Source organism: Lactuca serriola, chromosome 5, assembly GCF_051521515.1.
Source record: "Lactuca serriola cultivar US96UC23 chromosome 5, Lser_US96UC23_V15, whole genome shotgun sequence".
NCBI classification, from domain to species: Eukaryota; Viridiplantae; Streptophyta; class Magnoliopsida; order Asterales; family Asteraceae; genus Lactuca; species Lactuca serriola.
In genome coordinates this window covers 276680833-276698977 of record NC_136412.1, presented here as the reverse complement: position 1 = coordinate 276698977, position 18145 = coordinate 276680833, and the positions used below count along the sequence as shown (strand labels likewise).

The 18145-nt window shown below is 34.3% G+C and overlaps 1 protein-coding gene, 1 long non-coding RNA gene and 1 pseudogene across 5 annotated transcripts; 1 reads left to right on the top strand and 2 right to left on the bottom strand.

The window, feature by feature from the left end:
- Positions 1–1143: 1143 nt before the first annotated feature.
- On the bottom strand, positions 1144–2872 carry LOC145054384 (uncharacterized). The gene is made up of 2 exons (XR_013684788.1): positions 2226–2872; positions 1144–1377 (listed from the first exon to the last, which is right to left on the bottom strand). It is a non-coding gene; the product is annotated as an uncharacterized LOC145054384 (long non-coding RNA).
- A 2014-nt stretch (positions 2873–4886) lies between these two features.
- Positions 4887–7414, top strand: LOC145050524 (uncharacterized; annotated as a pseudogene).
- Positions 7415–14076: 6662 nt separating this feature from the next.
- On the bottom strand, positions 14077–17713 carry LOC145051643 (calcium-transporting ATPase 9, plasma membrane-type-like). Of its 4 annotated transcripts, XR_013683750.1 has the most exons (7): positions 17647–17713; positions 15813–15902; positions 15374–15482; positions 14914–14994; positions 14570–14709; positions 14372–14437; positions 14077–14273 (listed from the first exon to the last, which is right to left on the bottom strand). XR_013683750.1 is itself a non-coding variant. In XM_078999512.1 (6 exons), the coding sequence occupies exons 2-4, from the start codon at positions 15533–15535 to the stop codon at positions 14677–14679; spliced, it is 276 nt and encodes a 91-aa protein (XP_078855638.1). In that variant the 5' UTR covers positions 15536–15902; positions 17647–17713; the 3' UTR covers positions 14077–14273; positions 14372–14437; positions 14570–14676. The 4 variants fall into 4 exon arrangements, 2 of the variants coding, with proteins under 2 accessions (XP_078855638.1, XP_078855637.1); XR_013683749.1 differs by lacking the exon at positions 17647–17713 and having other exon boundaries at positions 15813–16930; XM_078999512.1 differs by having other exon boundaries at positions 15374–15902.
- Between the last annotated feature and the right edge of the window lie 432 nt (positions 17714–18145).

Here is an 18145-nt window from a genome sequence, read left to right as displayed (position 1 = left end):
TCATTAATCTCTATTTGAAAATTTTAATTTTTTTGATCTCTTTAGGGTTGTCTGTTGAACCCATTGAGGCGGTGATGAAGGAATTCAAGCTTTTAAGTGCATGTCCTAGTATGTCTCTACCTTATGACATGTTTAAGAAATAGAACCTCAATTTACCAATTTCCTTAATGGTTTTGTCCCTGTTTTAACTACGGTTGGCTACTTTTGTACTAAATGTATATATAATGAAAATCAAGTTTTTTTTTGTTCTTTTATCTGTTTAGCATTGAAGCAACAAGAAAACATTATTTTTATAATTCATCTTGAATAATCATTTAATAGCTATATATAAAAGATATGAATACTTAACAGTTAAGACCACATACATTACTCACACGTCTACAATGTCTTGAAGTAACCATTTCTTTTTCCATTATTTTATCATTATCATAAAATAAAAAAAGACATCCTTATGTGTTTAAATTGTTTAATCCATCTCATAATAATAAATAAGTTGGGGGCACATATTTAAATACAATATTTTTTTGATTGGGTCAAAATAGTTTTAAATACCGATCGGGTAAAAATGGTCTACTTTTCATTAGGTTTATAGAAAAAAAAAAACTAATAAAAATGGTGGTGTAGTTTATCACTCCAATTTAATAAATCATAAAATAGCCAAAATTCATAGATTTCATATATATTATCACATAGCTTAACTTCAAAGACTTTTAAATATCAACGGTTCACAAAGTTTTCCATTCAAATCTAAATAATCATAACATGTTGTAGCCAAAATTCGCACACTTTATAAATTTACATAAACTAGTATTGTACTACTATGATTAAATATTATCACAGATTCTAACTTCAACAACTCTAAAAATTCCGACGCTTCACAAATTTAACTCAATTAAACTATTGATTTAAAAAAATAATAATAGCATTAAATTGACTATGTAACAGGGAGAGGTTGTCCTCAAACTTAATGCTGAAAATTTTGACTTCATTTACGTTATAAATATAAAAGTTAGATAAATTTACTAATAAAATATTTATAATAATAGCTCAATATAACAAATAAAATAACCGATTAAATTTATAATACAAAGTAAGGTAATTAATTACATGTAATGGTCCACATATTGGTTAGCAAGCCTGTCAAAAAGTTAACATACCACGCGGCTGGCTAATAAAAATTGAAATAGAAATACAATAATCCATTGAAAGAGGAATACAAAACGTATTGATATTTTGATTACTTGGGCCAACTATGTAGTAATAATTTATTTTAGCCCAACTTCTAATACAAAATATAAGTTTATTGAAATATCATTGGAGGCATGTGCCCCCATATCTCCAAACTTGCATCCGCCTCTAGTCAGCAAAAAGATAAAACTGCACAAATAGTCTCTCTGGTTAGTTGAAAATTGTCACTTTGGTCCAAAAATGTTTGGACTAGCACCACAGGTTCAAACTTTTCATTTTGTTGCGAGTTTGGTCCAATTTGCTTTGAGCTTTTTTATAATGATGATTTTGCCCTTGGTTTTTGCTTTTTTAATTTTTTTTATTTATTTAAATATTTTTCTGGTTAAAAGAAAAATAAAAAAATAAAAAAGCAAAAACTCTCTTTCTCTTTATTAAAAGAAATTAAAAAAAAAAAAAGACAAAACTCTCTCTCGCTCACTCACACACACTACTGTGTGAGTGTGTGTTCTTCAGATTTCTTCAAATTTTGACTAAGTTCTTGACGAATTTTGAGAATATGTAATCTAATCTAGTTTAATCAACACATATACGTTGCAGCTGAGCAGATAAAATGTTGCTAAACTTTTAGATGCTTGTTCATCTGTTTCACATCAATTTCAACTGAGCAGTATTTTTCTCCTAAATTAATTCAATTCGGGTATAAATAAAAGCTAACTGATGACTCAAAGGAAGAACATAGAAAACGCAAGGGCTTCCTTCAATCAATCCAACTTGGAGCTATTATGGTGCAGTTGGGTAAGGGTTATAGTGGAGAAGAAAAAGGGGGTCGATTTTGATTTCATCTTTAAACCATATGAATATTGTAAATCTTGATGGAAACACGTTTGACTTCAATCCCTGATTCAAATCGACCCAGGTCAATTTGACTTCAAACCACATGCATCTTCAAACCATATGTCTTTTAAGGTTTGAATACAAAATAAAAATCGAATCAGATTATTCACTGAACATCAAAATGAGTTGGGTATAACAAATACCTAATTATGCAGATCCAGATCGAAACATCACTATAATTCTAGAAATGAAAAGCTACATCAGATTGAACTGGGTATATTCACGGTTGAAGGAAGATTGAATTGGGTATCGATGGTGATATAGCTATGTTCTTATTTTGTTTGATGATACTGATGAATTGAGGGATGAACACCCACGATTGTTTTCCAGAAATGAGAACAGGCACACACACACTCACCCAAATTGATTTCCAGAAACACAAACACACATGATTTCAGTTTTTGATTCGAATTTAGGATTTTGATTCTTAAGTTACCATTGAAGGAAGAACCGATAAAGAGAGACGAACTGAGAAAGGGAGCGACTGGTGAAGGAAGAACTGATAAAGAGAGACAAATTGAGTCGGGTTTGTTGTCGTGTTCATAGATGTAGGGTTTGCAAAGGCGAAGTCGTCGTCAGAGCAAAGGATATAGGGGACGACGACGACAGTGGTGGATTCTGGACGAGCGATTTCTGGCGGGAACGGTTACACAATCAATGCACAGATCTTGAAGGTGGATTTCACAGATGAAGTTGGATTTGGGACAGGAGCATTATGGTGAATTTCCGATTGAGAAGATGCATCTTTTTCTTGAGCTTCTTTGATTAAGGTTCCTCCCGTTAATCTCTTTTCAACCAGAGAGAGAGAGAGAGAGAGAGTTTTATTTTTTATTTTTTTTATTTTTTTTTAAATCGGAAAAACAATTAAGAAAAAAGAGAAATAATATTAATAGGGACAAATTTGTCATTTTGACAAAAATCAAAATAAATTTGACCAAACAGGCAACAAAATGAAAACTTTGGACCTGTGGTGCTAGTCCAAACTTTTTTTTGACCAAAGTGACAATTTTGAGCAAACCACAGGACCATTTGTGCATTTTAGTCAAAAAAATATTTTAAGGTATTCATATTGACATATTTAACGAGGAAGACCGTTCAATTAATAAAACAAAAAATGTTGATTACAAAGAGGTCTTTCAACTAATATATATATATATATATATATATATATATATATATATATATATATATATACACACACACACCGATTTAAATGTATTTTTTTATACATTTCAATAATACCAATAACCATGACCTTTTATAATTATTCAGCAATATCTATATACATTTGTATTTTATTTATGTGTTCCCCACGTTTAACACGGGTAATAATATAGTATTAAATAGTTAGTAAATATGAGTGATTTCTTTCTATAGATATGTATGTCTCTGATTAATAAGTGGTATATTGATGTCGTCTTCTTTCTTATAAGCTCCATAAAAAGCATTTTTGATAAAATCATTTTAATTGGTTTATATATATATATATATATATATATATATATATATATATATATATATATATATATATATATATATATATATATATATCCCTAAATTAACTATGCATGTCAAAAAGTCTCATGGGGCCCCATCATGTTTGGGGTATTTATTAAAAAAATCGGAGGCGATGATAAGGGCGGGAGCAAGGTTAACATCCGTTTTAATTTCCGGGACGGGAGCGAGGGCGGGGGTCGGTTGAGCAGCCTGTCCCGAAACCCCCATGGGGATCATATTAATAAATTATACATATATTTACATATATTAATTATATAAATATAATAAATAATATGATTTTGAGTTTCCAAAACTCAACAAAAAAACATGTTTTTAAGTTATTAGCATGGTTGCAGAAATCGGGATTAATCGTGGATTAATCGTTTGACGTTCTACAATGGATTAGGATTAGGGGTGTTTGAAGGTAATTGGTCAATATCGGTCAATGACGGGCTTGGCGGTCAACAACGGTCAATGAAAGTCAAAATTAGTCAAATGTCAAAGGTGGTCAAAATTAAAAAAAAAAAAAAGACTCCAAAGGCAGTCAAATGTCAATTCGTCTAAACCTAGTATCACATTTCATCGCCGCTTTTGTCTTCGTCTCTTTAATCCCTTGAAGCGAAGGTAAGAGCTTACCGGCGAATCAGCGATACAGCTGAAGCCGACGCCCACAAGCCTTCGACGAACCACCAACGAACGCATACTCATCCTTCAGGTATGCGATTTCTGTTTCTCGCACCGAATTCGTTTTCCTCCAAAACAAATTTCATATTTATCGCATCTGAATTCTCCCATATGCGATTTCTGTTTCTTCGTTTGTCCCTGTGTATGTATTTCTTTCTATTTCTCCCATCTAAATTCGGTTTTCTTCCAGCAACCTTGAGGCGATATGTGTTTTTCATTTTTTCTAAAAATTGTTGAATACTCGATTATGTTTGCTAGGTACCGATTTTGTTTGCTGGGTACTGATTCTGTTTGTTGGGTACCACTTGTTTGCTGGGTAGCAGCCTGCCATTTAGCCTCTCGGGAAATATAGTTTGTAATTGCATCTGTTCTTGATTTATGCAGCCAAAATGTTTATTAACTTGCTATTATCTAGTTATTATGCTGCCTTTTAATGAGAATAAGAATTAGTTATGCTGATTTTTTATGATTTGTTGTAGTTTAGGTGCATGTTTGTTGTATAATTGTGTTATTAATTTATTATGAATTTATGACTGATTGATTTCTGAAGATATATGCTGTGATGGTATGATTTCTGATGCATTTTTGATGACTTTTTCTGGTGTATATAACAGTTTCCAATAATGACATCCAAAAATTTGACTTCACCATCAGTGGGATCAACCACCAGCGGTGTTCATCAACAGAACTCAGATGACATTGGTTGGGAATATGGGTTTTGCCCGTATAAAAACAAAATGGATACAGTGAAATGTAACTTGTGTGGAAAAGTGTTTACCGGGGGGGTTACTAGATTGAAACAACATATTGTTCATGTGCCGGGAAATATAAGTCGATGTCCAAACTCTACAAAAGATGATCAATTGAGAATGCGGAATTTTATTAACGAAGGGAAGATAAAAAAGAAAGATAAAATCGAACATGATAAGGCCTTAAGATCGGAGGCAATACAAGTGTTAAATGATAGTGTTGAAATGGATGAAATAGAAGATTCCTTAAAGTCGAAAACACCAAATTATATAGGCCCCATGGATGGCTATGCAAACAAAATAAACCCTGAAATTATGAAGGGAAAGGGAAAAAAAAGTTGATCTTAACGATGTTGTTCGTAAAGAAAGAATTTTAGCGTGTCATAAATTCATTAGTAGGTGGGCATATAAAACTGCAATTCCTTTTCATGCACTGGAAGATGATAGCTTTAAGATGTTGGAGGTTGTTGGCCAATTTCGAATAGGGCTCCCACCTCCTACCAGATATTCTTTGAGTGACCCGCTTCTAAAGCTTGAGGTTGAAAGAACAAAAAGTTTGTTGAAAAGAAACGAAGAAGAATGGAAAGAGATTGGATGCTCGATCATGACAGATGCTTGGTCTGATAGAAAGAGAAGAAGCATTATGAATTTATGTGTAAATTCAAGAATGGGTACCGTTTTTATATCATCAAAAGAATGTTCCAATGAATCACATACAAGTCAGTATGTATATGATTATGTGGAATCTTGCATTCAACAAGTTGGTCCTGATCATGTTGTTCAAGTTGTGACCGATAATGCCACAAATAACATAGGAGCTGCAAAGTCACTATAAGAGAACATACCAACTATTTTTTGGACATCATGTGCGACACACACAATTAACCTTATGATCGAAGGTATTTATATTTTTTATTACATTATTTACTTTTTTACATGTCTTATTTTATACTATAATTCGTTAATTTGTTATATAATATTTTTTTCAAGGTATTGATGGACTTCCAAGGTTTAAGAAAGTCTTAGACCAAGCAAAGAAATTAACCATATTCATTTATGCTCACCACAAAACCTTGGCTATGATGAGAAACCACACCAAGAAAAGGGAAATTATACGACCGGGAGTCACGAGATCTGCTTCCGCCTTTCTAACATTACAAAGTTTATCCGAAAAGAAGGAGCAACTAAAAAATATGTTCTCTAGTAACGAGTGGGAGGAATGCAAATTTTCTGGAACACCTAAAGGAGGAGCCTCATATGGAACAGTGACAAGTCTTCAGTTTTGGTCCGGTGTGACACAATGTTTAAAAGTGTTTTCCCCTTTGGTGAAAGTCCTTCGAATGGTTGACGCGGATTGGAAGCCCTCAATGGGTTTTGTTTACGGGGAGCTTAAAGTAGCAAAAGAAGAAATTATGAAAGCTTTGGGTGGTAACGAGAAAGCTTACAAGCCTATTATAGATATCATAAACCACAAGATGAAAGGTAGGCTAGATTCAAAATTACATTTGACGGCTTATCTTTTGAATCCTTATTATCATTATAAGGATTCCCAACTCCAACATGATCCCGACGTAATGGATGCGGTTCTTGAATTTTTTGATACATTACTTTGTGGAGATTTTGAGATGCAAAGACAAGTTGTGATGATAGATTTGCCAAAATACAAGGAAAAAGTTGATAGATTTGGATCGGATCTTGCAATTAAAGGTTGTATGGTGAACAATGCCGACTTTGGTCTGGGTAATGTGTTTTTTGTTTATTTTAGTAATTTATAAAATAATAGAATTTTATATCTATCAAATTAATAATGTGTTTTTGTTTTAAAATTATAGCAAGATGGTGGGGACTTTTTGGTGGCTCAACTCCTCATTTGAAAAGGATTGCAATGATGATTCTTTCTTTAACTAGTAGTTCATCGGGTTGTGAAAGAAATTGGAGCACGTTTGAAGCAGTTAGTTATAAAGTTGTAATTTTTAAATATCAATAACGCTTTTAACCTTTTTTTATGTCTACTTTTATAGGTACATACAAAGAAACGTAATAGATTGGAGACAAATAGATTGAACAATCTTGTTTATGTTCAATTTAATGCTAATCTAATGGAAAAAAACAAAAAGAGAAAAGATAGGACTTTGGAAGTGCTTTTAGCAAATGATTCTCATGCAGCTCAAGAATGGATGCTAGATGGAGATGACGGTGATGGAGATGAAGTTGACCCCGAATCAGTGACGGAAGCAATTGATGAAGCTCTTGGGACTAATAATAATCAAGTACCCCGTAAAAGTTCAACACCGAGAGAACTTTTTGATGAAGATTTCGAATCTGACAATGAGGAGCAAATGTTTGAAGAAGATGAATATGAGTCGGATGGAGTTAAAATAGTGGAAGAACTTGAAGATTAAAAGAATATGGACATTTAAATATATGAAAATGTGTGTTTCTATTAGTATTAAACTTATTTTGGACTTGTAATATGATGGATTATGACTTAAATGTTTAAATACTAGTTATGACTTTTTTTATGGTTATTTGCTTAGCATATATTTAATTTTTTATTAATAAATAATGGTCCCCGATTAATCCCCGTCGAGACCGATTAATCCCTTAACCCTAGTCGACCGTCGAGCTACCGTCGAACGATTTCTGCAACCTTGGTTGTTAGTATAATGTTTTTAAAATGTTATAACTTTTTTTTTTAACATGTAAAATTTTGTTATAAATAATTATTTGTTACCTAAAAAATAGCTTCTTTTAGGCCAAACAACAACTTCTTTTAGCTGAAAAAAAAATACCGCCCAAAATCAATCGGAGTCGGGGGAATGGTAGGGATGTCAAAAAGTCCCGTGAGACCCCGTTCCCGTGGGGGGCCCGTCCCGTTTGGGGGAAATTTTTAAAAAATATTGGGGGTGGGGACGGGGGTGGGGGCAAGGTTAACCCCCGTTTTAATTTCGGGGGCGGGGGCGAGGGTAGGCAATCTCGTCCCGAAACCCCTATGGGGACCCCGTTAATAAATTACACATATATTTACATATATTAATTATATAAATATAATAACCAATAGTATGATTTCGAGCTTCCAAAATTCGTCAAAAACATGTTTTTAAGTTGTTAGTATAATGTTTTTAAGATGTCATAACTTTTTTATTTTTAACATATAAAATTTTGCTATAAATAATTATTTGTTGCTTAAAAAAATAGTTTCTTTTAGCCTAAATAACAACTTCTTTTAGCAAAAAAAAAGGCAACCCAAAATCAATCGGGGACGGGGGAACGGGGGCGGGGGTGGGGGTAATAAAGGGGATTCGGGGGCGGGGGCGGGGGTAGGAAGGCTGAACGTTTCGGGGGCGGGGGCAGGGACGGGGGAACGGGGAAATTTCGGGGGCAGGGGCGGGGGATGCACTCCCCGTCCCGTTTGCCCTCGTTGACATCCCTAGGGAATGGAGGCAGGGGTGGAGGTAATAAGGAGGATTCGGGGGCAGAGGTGGGGCAACTGGAAAACTTTAGGGGCAGGAGTGGGGATGCCCTCAACCGTTTGTGTAAAAAGCCAACTACTTTTAGTTTTAATTGGGCTTAGAAGGTCACTACCTCACGCTCGTTGGCCCAAATAATAAATCGAAAACATACTCGGAATACTCTTCTTTGGTTTTTGTCAGACGTGAATAGAGAAACATGTTAACAAATCTCTATTTTAATAAATGAATATGTTTATTCTCCTATTGACAAGTATCATTATATTAGAAATCCTCATTAATATGATATGTTCCATATAATGTCATTTGTCAATATATTAATTATCAATTTCAAATTTTAAATTTTCCATTCTAATTACATTAAATTTTAATTTCAAAATTTAAAGTTTTTCACTTTAATTATATTAAATTAATAACATTAGATTAACAAATAAAATAAAATTAATACAAATTATAAGGTGGTATAACTTCACGTATTTATTTAAATTTACGATTATAATTTTATATAAATAAAAAAATATCTTATTAATAATAATTTATTTAAAGTAATTGATTAATAATTTTGATTTTTTTAATATGAAAATTTAATTAATTTTATAACCGTAAGTTTTTAAATATTTAAAAGCTTGATCCATTTTTTATACGCATTGAATAACTCAGAATTTAGTTGGGAGTATGCTAAATTGCTAATGATTTGTTTCGTACCTAGAACTAAAAATGTCATGATGGATTTTAACTGATAACATATATGATAATGTGCAATACCAAATAAGTATAAACTAGAATCTACTTCTTGTTTGTGCTTCTTTATAGCTTTTTTTCTTAACAATAAAAATAACCTATTACACATTGAAATGAAGAAATGAACTTCTCAACCTGCATTAATCATAACAATTATATATATATATATATATATATATATATATATATATATATATATATATATATATATATAAAACAAGAGGAGCGTCTAAGAAATTTAACTCACATGACATATATTTACAAATAGACCCTTCTAGTTTCATTAATTACAATATGATCCCTAATATTCCCCATCAAGTTGGAGATGGAGAATAAATGTTCTTGAGACCCATCTTGCCAGTAATAGGTTGAAGCTTGGAACTTGGCAATGGTTTAGTAAACATGTCTGCTAATTGTAAATCATAACGTATGGGTAACTACTTGATAGTTTTGTCTTCCACCTTTTCTCGAACGAAATAATAATCAACCTCTATGTGTTTTGTACACTCATGTAAAGTAGAATTGGTAGCAATTTGGATAGCAACATCATTGTCGCATAATAATAATAAAGTTGGATTTGCCCGAATGTATATTAAAATCGCCCAATAATTGTTGTAACCAAATTAGCTTAGTAGTGATAATTGCCATAACTATATATTCAATTTTTGCTGATGATCTTGTGACTGTTGGTTGCTTTTTAAATTTATAGGTGTAACATCCTGATTCCCATGTATGAGATGTATGGCTTAAAAGGTAATTTTCCATTTTGAACTCGTCGAGTTGAAGGTCTCAACTTGACGTGTTGGAAGCTTCCCAACTCGACAAGTTGTTGAGAAAAACTCGACGAGTTGGTGGCTGATTATGAAACCCTAATTTTTAGGGTGTTGCACCCTATTTAAAGGCCTTATGGCCTTTTGGATGGCCTCCTTATCCGCCCTCTCTGTCCAGAAAACCCTAGTTCGTGCATTTTCTCTCATTTGTGTGTGTGTGTGTGTGAGCTTGAGGAGTGTTTCTTGGTGCTCTTTTGGAAGGAGTTTGGAGTTTGAAGAAGCTTGATTGAGAGGAAGGTTGTAGATATGGGATCTTCTCTGTTGTTTCAACCATTTTGAGGTATAAAGTCGAAACCTTGGCCATTTACTTCCTAGATCTCCTCTTTGGAAGTTTATTGTCATTTTGGGTTTATTTTGGAGTCATTCATTGGTTTGGCCATATCCGGAAGTTGCGACTTCATATCTGGGCATTTTGTGGCCTCTTTGGGCTTAAAGTTTCAAGCTTTATATAGATCTAGGCTTCCATTATGTTCTAAGTCCTTTGTTAAGTGGTTTTTGAGTGCTTAGCCTCTTGGTGTCATGCATGGACGTAAAGTTAACAACTTTACGTGGTTTTCCAACTCTTGGGTACCAGATCTACATTCTTGAGTTGGATTGGGGTTTTCCCACTTTTCTGGAAAACTGTAGGAACTCGACGAGTCGTCCGGAGGACTCGACGAGTTGACTCGGACTATCCTCGTGTCTCTGGGTACTGAAGGAACTCGACGAGTTGGCATATGCACTTGACGATTTGGGTCAACGTGGACTATTGGCCTTCACTGTTGACTTGAATTTGGCTAAGGTTAACCAAGTTTGACTTTGAGGGCATTTTGGGTATTTGGAGGTTTTGATAGAATGGTCATACGGTGGTTATAGACTGTTGAGTCTGGAGCTGAGTTTTAGAGTTGGATTTTACCGGTTCAGCACTACTTGAGAGGTGAGTCTTCTTCACTGTACTTATGGGTCGAAGGCACAAATGTCGGCCTTGCTGGATTGTTATCCTGGTTTCTCGTATGCTTGTTGCGATAGTAAATCGATATCCTAGTAGATAGGATTATGTTATGCTTATTGATCTGTATGATTTGTGCTAGCTTGTTAATTGATTATGTGTTTATGAGTTATGTATATGTTGACATGTGTTGTGTGGTCGGGTTGAGGCGGTCCTGCTTTGTGCTGAAGGCCAACAGACTGAAGTCCCGACGAGCGGTCCGGATAGACTGAAGGCCCTGCGAGGCAATCCAGTCAGACCGAAGTCCCGGCGAACGGTCCGGATAGGCTATAGTCCCTGTGAGGTGGTCCAGTCATGTCGAAGGCTGAGGAGCGGTCCAGATAGGTTGTAGGCCCTGCAAGGCGGACCAGTCAGGCTGAAGGCTCATTTATGCATGTTGCTTTTGTTTTATTTTATATGGTATTTTGGAGGAACTCACTAAGTTTTGGGCTTACAGTTGTTGGATTATGTTTTAGGTACCTCTGAGGATCACAGGAAGGTGAAGGCGTGATCGTGCACTTCTTCATGTTTTTGTTTCACAATTTTGGGATTTCTCTGTTATGAATCTTATTTTGGAAACAGTTTTGTAAACAATGATGATTTTGTAATGTTTTAAAAGTTTAAAATTTTCACATATTTTATGAGTGTTACACCAGGATACTAATGAAGTCAAAGAACCATTCTTTAAAAATGTGCTAAATCGCTGCCACGACATGGGAAAGCAACTTCATGTCATGGTGTCGAGCAAATGGTCATCAAGATCGAGCAAAATAATGTCGCCACGACGTGGTTTAAGGATGCCACGTCATGGTGTAGTCAGATTCAGTTGCGATTAAAATTTTTGCCACGACGTGTTGATCATGTCCACGCCGTCGTGTCTTCTCAGAGAATTGTAACGACCCAATTTTCAAAAGAAAATTGTCATTTTTAATTAACCAAACATTCCCATAAAGTATGAAGTAACAATGACTATTGTTTTCAAAATCCATAACATTAACATTTTATTTCAAACATTAGGGTGTCCCGTCAAATCAAACGATAGAGAGAGTGCATGCCGCGCCATCAAGCCTTGCCCTTTCCCTTAGGCTCAGAAGTACCGGAAACAAATCAACAAACTATAAGCTAATGCTTAGTGACTTCCTCAGATCATACCACACACAATCCACATCATCACATAATCCATACTAGCTATAAAAGCTACATAAACCATATAAGCCATGCATACAACCTACAGGGATGTCGTGGGTTCGTCCCCATGGTCTTACTCAAGGATGCCATGGGCTCCCCACATGGTCTTACACCTAAGTGCCATGGTATCTCCCATGGTCTTTAATAGGAAAGCCATGGGCTCTCCACATGGTCTTACATACGTGTGTCATGGGCTTTCCCATGGTCTTTAATAGGAAAGCCATGAGCTCTCCACATGGTCTTACATCTAGATGCCATGGGATCTCCCATGGTCTTCCATACAAGCATACCGCATATACAACTAGCATACTTCCTAGCATATAACCAACTATCATGCCACATAATACAACTTCAGGTAGTGTACCACATATCATAAAATGGGCCGACCTTGGTGCCTTAGACCCATTGGTATGGTGAGGAGATTGACCTCTATCTGCTGAATCTGAAAGTTGCTCTACTAACAGTCTGTGAACACCTGTGCTAAACAGTAATACCATTACCCCATGTTAGGGCTGAACATCATCCAATTAAAGAACTTGTTGAGTCTAGGAGTTGCGTCATTGGGCTTGTTAACTCGGTCCAATACTGTCACAATCTGGGCGTATCCAGCCGTGTTTATGTCATTAGGGTTTAGTATAAAAGATGCATGCATGCATCGTTCTTTGTATGCTTCTTAATTTTTATTTCTTTGATTATACAGTAACCCTAGCACACCTCTACAGTCGAAGTTCTTTATCGAGCTCTTCTGAGGTGGAGCATATTAATCATTCAGTCCTTGTTTGATTCGTCCTGTGTTCTTTGCTTTTATTGTGTTTTCTCTAAATCTGTTACGAATCTACACGATCTTACAGAAATTAATTCTCATCAATTGGTATCAGAGAGCAGGAGACTGTGTAAATCATACGCATCTCTTTTGTTGGTAGAATCTCTTTAGGGTTTTCGCTTTTGTTGAAATTGTAGGATCCGTCATCTCATTATTGACATTGTTCCATGTTTTTGATAAAACCCTAATTCAACCTTTACAAGTCTGGTTCTTGACAGATATTCAAACCAGGTCATATGTCTCACGAAGATTCACAAACAAACCCCATCAACGTATCCAACAACATCGGATCTACTATGAGAATCCTGATTTTATATACTCAAGATTATGAAGTCTGGACACATCACTTTGAAGACTATGCTCATGGTTCAGAGGATAATGGGTATCTAATCTGGGAGGCTATCACCTTGGGTCTGTTTGCTCACTCTGAAACAAATAAAACCATCAAAGCTCAGAAGGAGTACAATTAGCTGATGATCGACATGGAGAAAGTTCATCAATACGAGAAGGACAAACTGATGACACTACTAGAAAAACAGCCTTTTATGACGCTCATTGTGCGTCGTAAAAGGCTCAGACGACGCGCAAATGCGTGTCAAGGAAGGCCCTGTCATAAAGAGAGACGACGCGCTTTTGCACGTCATCTATAGACGACGCTCATTTACGACGCGCAAATACGACGCGTGTTCACGACACGCAATGCGTATCAAGGAAGGCCCTGTCATAAAGGAAGAGGACACGCATTCGCGTGTCGTAACCTTACGACACGCGTGTTAATGACACGCAATGCGTATCAAGAAAACCCCTGTCAAGAAAGGCCATGTCATAAATGAAGATGACACACATTTTTGCGTATCATAATTTCAAATGTTTTAAAAAAAATATTATTTATAGATTTACTAATTTTCAAATTAAATAACACATTTAAAAGTCTCATAATGCAAAATAAAATACTTATATAACAAAACAATCCATTTAATGAAATAATTATACTAATATTCAAAATAAATCACATTTAATTGTTATTTTATTAACATGAGTCAAACTAGAAAAACAAATCTTCCTAATCCAAATAACAACATACATAAAACACAAACTATTTTCAGAAAGGAGAAGGTAGAGATACTGCTTCCATACAATTATCCGTTTGACTACAACACCACCTCGTTTTTTCTCGGAGTTGAATGGGGATGCATAAATAACTGAACACTCTGACCTCACGACATTAAAATTCATTCCAAGCTGCAATAATTACAGAAATGATGAGCATCACCTAAAAATAAAATCAAGGATACAAAACAAGATTCTATCCCCAACATATGAACCAAGAACTAACTAACCTTAACCCCCCATTGAAGTATGGCCTTCTCTGTTGGAGATCCAGAAACCTTAACATCTCTGCCTCCCTATTAATTAAGCACCAAACCAACATTGACAGTGAATTTTCTTTTTTCATAATTGATTAAAGATCACTAACACCAAGAAAAAAAAGGTATAGAAGAGGATTGGTGCTCTTGTAAGGTACATATTCAAAATACCTACCTCAGGGGAAAATACACTGTCAGTTGTATTGTGAGCTACACTTTCAACAAGAAGAGATACAATCTTTGGAGGTAATGCTGACGTGTCATTTGGTGGATCATTTTTATTCCCACAAATATAAGCCTCGACCAGTCATCTGAATAAAGCAAAAACATGAGATAAATAAGGTAAAAGAATAAAGGATTTTTACTTCTCAGATGTCAAAATAAAGAGAAAAGAAACGAAAGGAGATTCCCTCTAACTATCTAATATATGAACAGAAGATTGGCACTTAATACTATAATAAAATAATAAAATATGCAAGAATCATGAAGTTACCGAGAAAAGAAAAATATCCCACCAAATTCATAGTCAAGGTTCCAGTTTTATCACAGCAAATTGTAGTTGCAGAACCCAGCATTTCACAGGCAGATTGCCTAATCTGCACATACAAAATTACCAAAAACATAAAACAAAATACATACAACTATACAAGTCAATGAGAACAAAATATCAATATACCAATGCTTTGTCAGACATCATTTTTCTCATTGAGTATGGAAGCCTGTAATTATATATAATTAACATTTTAGTCATCCAAAACTCAGATTAAAGAAATGGTTTATAGAAAATGGACAGCTTATGTTGAAGTGACAACTAATGGAAGCCTTTCTAGAACTGCAACATAAACAATAGCTACCTATAGACACCTCAAGAATTACAAAGTTGAAGTTGAAACCAAATATATATATATATATATATATATATATATATATATATATATATATATATATATATATATATATGCAGAAGATACATACTACAACAGTGAAAATTTTGATTACTCCATCCATAGCATCCTTGACACTAGTTTTACTAGTAATGAACTCTACTTTTCCCTCATCATCCTCTGTGTATCCAGTGAAAAACCTAGCAAGCAGAAAAGGCAATGGAATGTTAAGTGAACTTTTATACTCATGCATGGCTAGAGAACACGAAATAACAATGGAATGTTAAAAGAGAGCAAACTATGTGAGATAATCTTTTTTTTTATCTTATTCATGATTGGTTTACAATTCAGAAAACAGAAATAAAATATCTTTAACAACCATGACAATTATAACACCCAAAGTTATGCTTCCCCCATCATACCATCCTTTGATCCCATGGAGTAGATAACATAAAGATGTCATCTTTCCATAAAAGAAACGAATTAAATAACAAAACATATAAATATTAGACTTAAAGATGTTCACTAACCTTTGTTATTATACGTAGTGCCAAAAGAGCAGCAACAGCTACCATAAAGATGATTAATATGGTGTCTCCACAACCATCATACAGAAACCTCTATCAAATGCATATTACACAATGATTTTAATTTAGATTAAATTATATTCAAATAATGAGTATTATCGATTCATTTGCCTTTAGAGAGAAAAAAAGATACATATAAATTATCAACAGTATGTGGGCAGAGCCGGTCCAAGACGATTTGAGGCCAGGGGCAAAACAAAAAATTGAGGCCCCTTACTATTTTTTTTTCGGTAAATAAGTGCGACATCTTGGGAAACTTTATTAAATTAAAGTTTTAATACAACAACATCCGTTATGAGGTTACTACAACTACAGTTAGTACAATAAACAAAGTTTGCAATTGCCAGAACCTCTAAAAGATATACATACAACACGTATATAGACTTGCAAATTTTCAGTACAAAAAATTCCTAAATCATATTTGGTTAGATCCCAAATTAAAATTTAGTTGCATAGTGCATAAATCTTGTTTATAAAGCACATAAAATTTGTATATAAAGCAGTGGTAATAATCAAAACAAACATTAGAATATATTAATTAATAGCAATAATACTAATAGTAAAGGGAGAAAAAATTGCACAGGTTTTACGACATATTTGAACTTTGAATTACTCTTGACTCCTCTTGAACCCATGTTGTGACGATGACGTTGGACCAAACGATGGAATTTATTCATAACAAAAGCAATAACAACTCTAAAACGGAGAAACTATAAATAAAGTCAGTTAACTCCAAAATTTAATAATAAAAACAAAAACTTCCAAAACTCAGTTTCAAATCGCACAGTGAGATAGAGAGATGATATAAAGGAAACACCATAAAGAGAAGATTCTGATAAAATCCAATACTCTACCAAATAACTCAATTAACTCTAGTAATTCAACTAATATTACTTCAAAACACCGTAAAGAGAACATCTAAAGGAAAACTATAATTAACTTAATGTGTTGACATTTTAAATATCATAAAAAGAAATCAATTTCTAATTTTAACAATTGAAATTCATAGGCATGATTACATGAAGAACAACGGCTTGAAAATCGTTGGAAAGAGATGAAATGTAGATTTCAAAAATCACATAAGAATCGGCTTAAAGATTTGTCTCATTGTCTTCTCTTTTAGGCTCTAGAGGGAATTAGATTTAATAAGAAATCGAGCAGTCGTTTGCTTCTTGAAAACAGAGTCGTCGTTTTGGAGAAAGTACGAAACTACGAGATTAAAAAAAAGAAAAAAAGAAAAACCCTGGTTGGTAGTTGTTGGGCCCTTATCCTTATAAGTAAAATTTAAAAAAAATAAGCTACAGTTAGTAAGTGTCGAACACGGGACAAAAGGTATATAAACAACAAAGCTTTAACCATGTCAACTACAAGTGGTTTTTGGTATTTTTCACGGTATAATATGCCTTATATTATCTAAGTATTATATATATTAACCGTTAGCTGGCGGGGCCCCGAGATTTGGCGAGGCCCGGGGCGGTCGCCCAACTTGCCCTCCCTCTAGGGCCGGCCCTGTATGTGGGAACAAAACTGAAGAGGAAAAACCATGTAAATGGGAAAGAGAAGAGGAAGGCGATGTTGATGCACTTTTTCCACTTGCTAATGTTTAGTATTCTTTTTAAAAAGTAAAAGGCACATGATGGATCATAGAGAATCATACATCTGTTTTACTAAAACTAGCAAGAACAGGGGCAATAGAAAGTGCTGTTTTGCCTTTAAAAATTGCATAGTCTGCAAATATACTAAACATTAACTTATATACCATTTTACCCTTACTTACCTATCCAATTTTTGTTCTTCTAAGTGAACTTGGATTTGAATCATCTTCATCTTCAGCAGCACTATACCTACAAACCAGGAACAGCTAAAACTATACTTAAAGAAACACAAGAAAATTGCTATAAAGTGTATAGGCGTGTAATATTAACAATCAAATGCAAAATACAAGTGAAGTTTACTTACTGACTTTCCTGATCTAATGAGTAAGAATTTCTTCCACTATCCATTCCAGATTTATATTCAAAAGACTGATATTTATTCCCGTTAGCAGCTAGGGACTCCTGATGCTTCAAGTCATTTAAAAGTCAAACACGTATGTGACCAGTAAGTCAAAATGACAACATAATTGTTATTATCAAGAAGTTCAATACTCTTCATAATTAATATATAGTGTCAACTTTCAACACTGCAAATCTGGATTAAGCATTTACATTCATGATTAATATTTGTAGACTGCTCGAACTAAATCACCACAGGGATGAGTTTGAGAACAAAACTCA

Coding starts and splice junctions, on each gene's coding strand:
- LOC145051643 (XM_078999512.1), bottom strand. CDS start 15,535: ATGCATGAGTATAAAAGTTCACTTAACATTCCATTGCCTTTTCTGCTT. Junction 14,995..15,373: donor TCAAAATTTTCACTGTTGTA/GTATGTATCTTC, acceptor TTGTATGTGCAG/ATTAGGCAATCTGCCTGTGA. Junction 14,710..14,913: donor GAACCTTGACTATGAATTTG/GTGGGATATTTT, acceptor TGCTTTATTCAG/ATGACTGGTCGAGGCTTATA.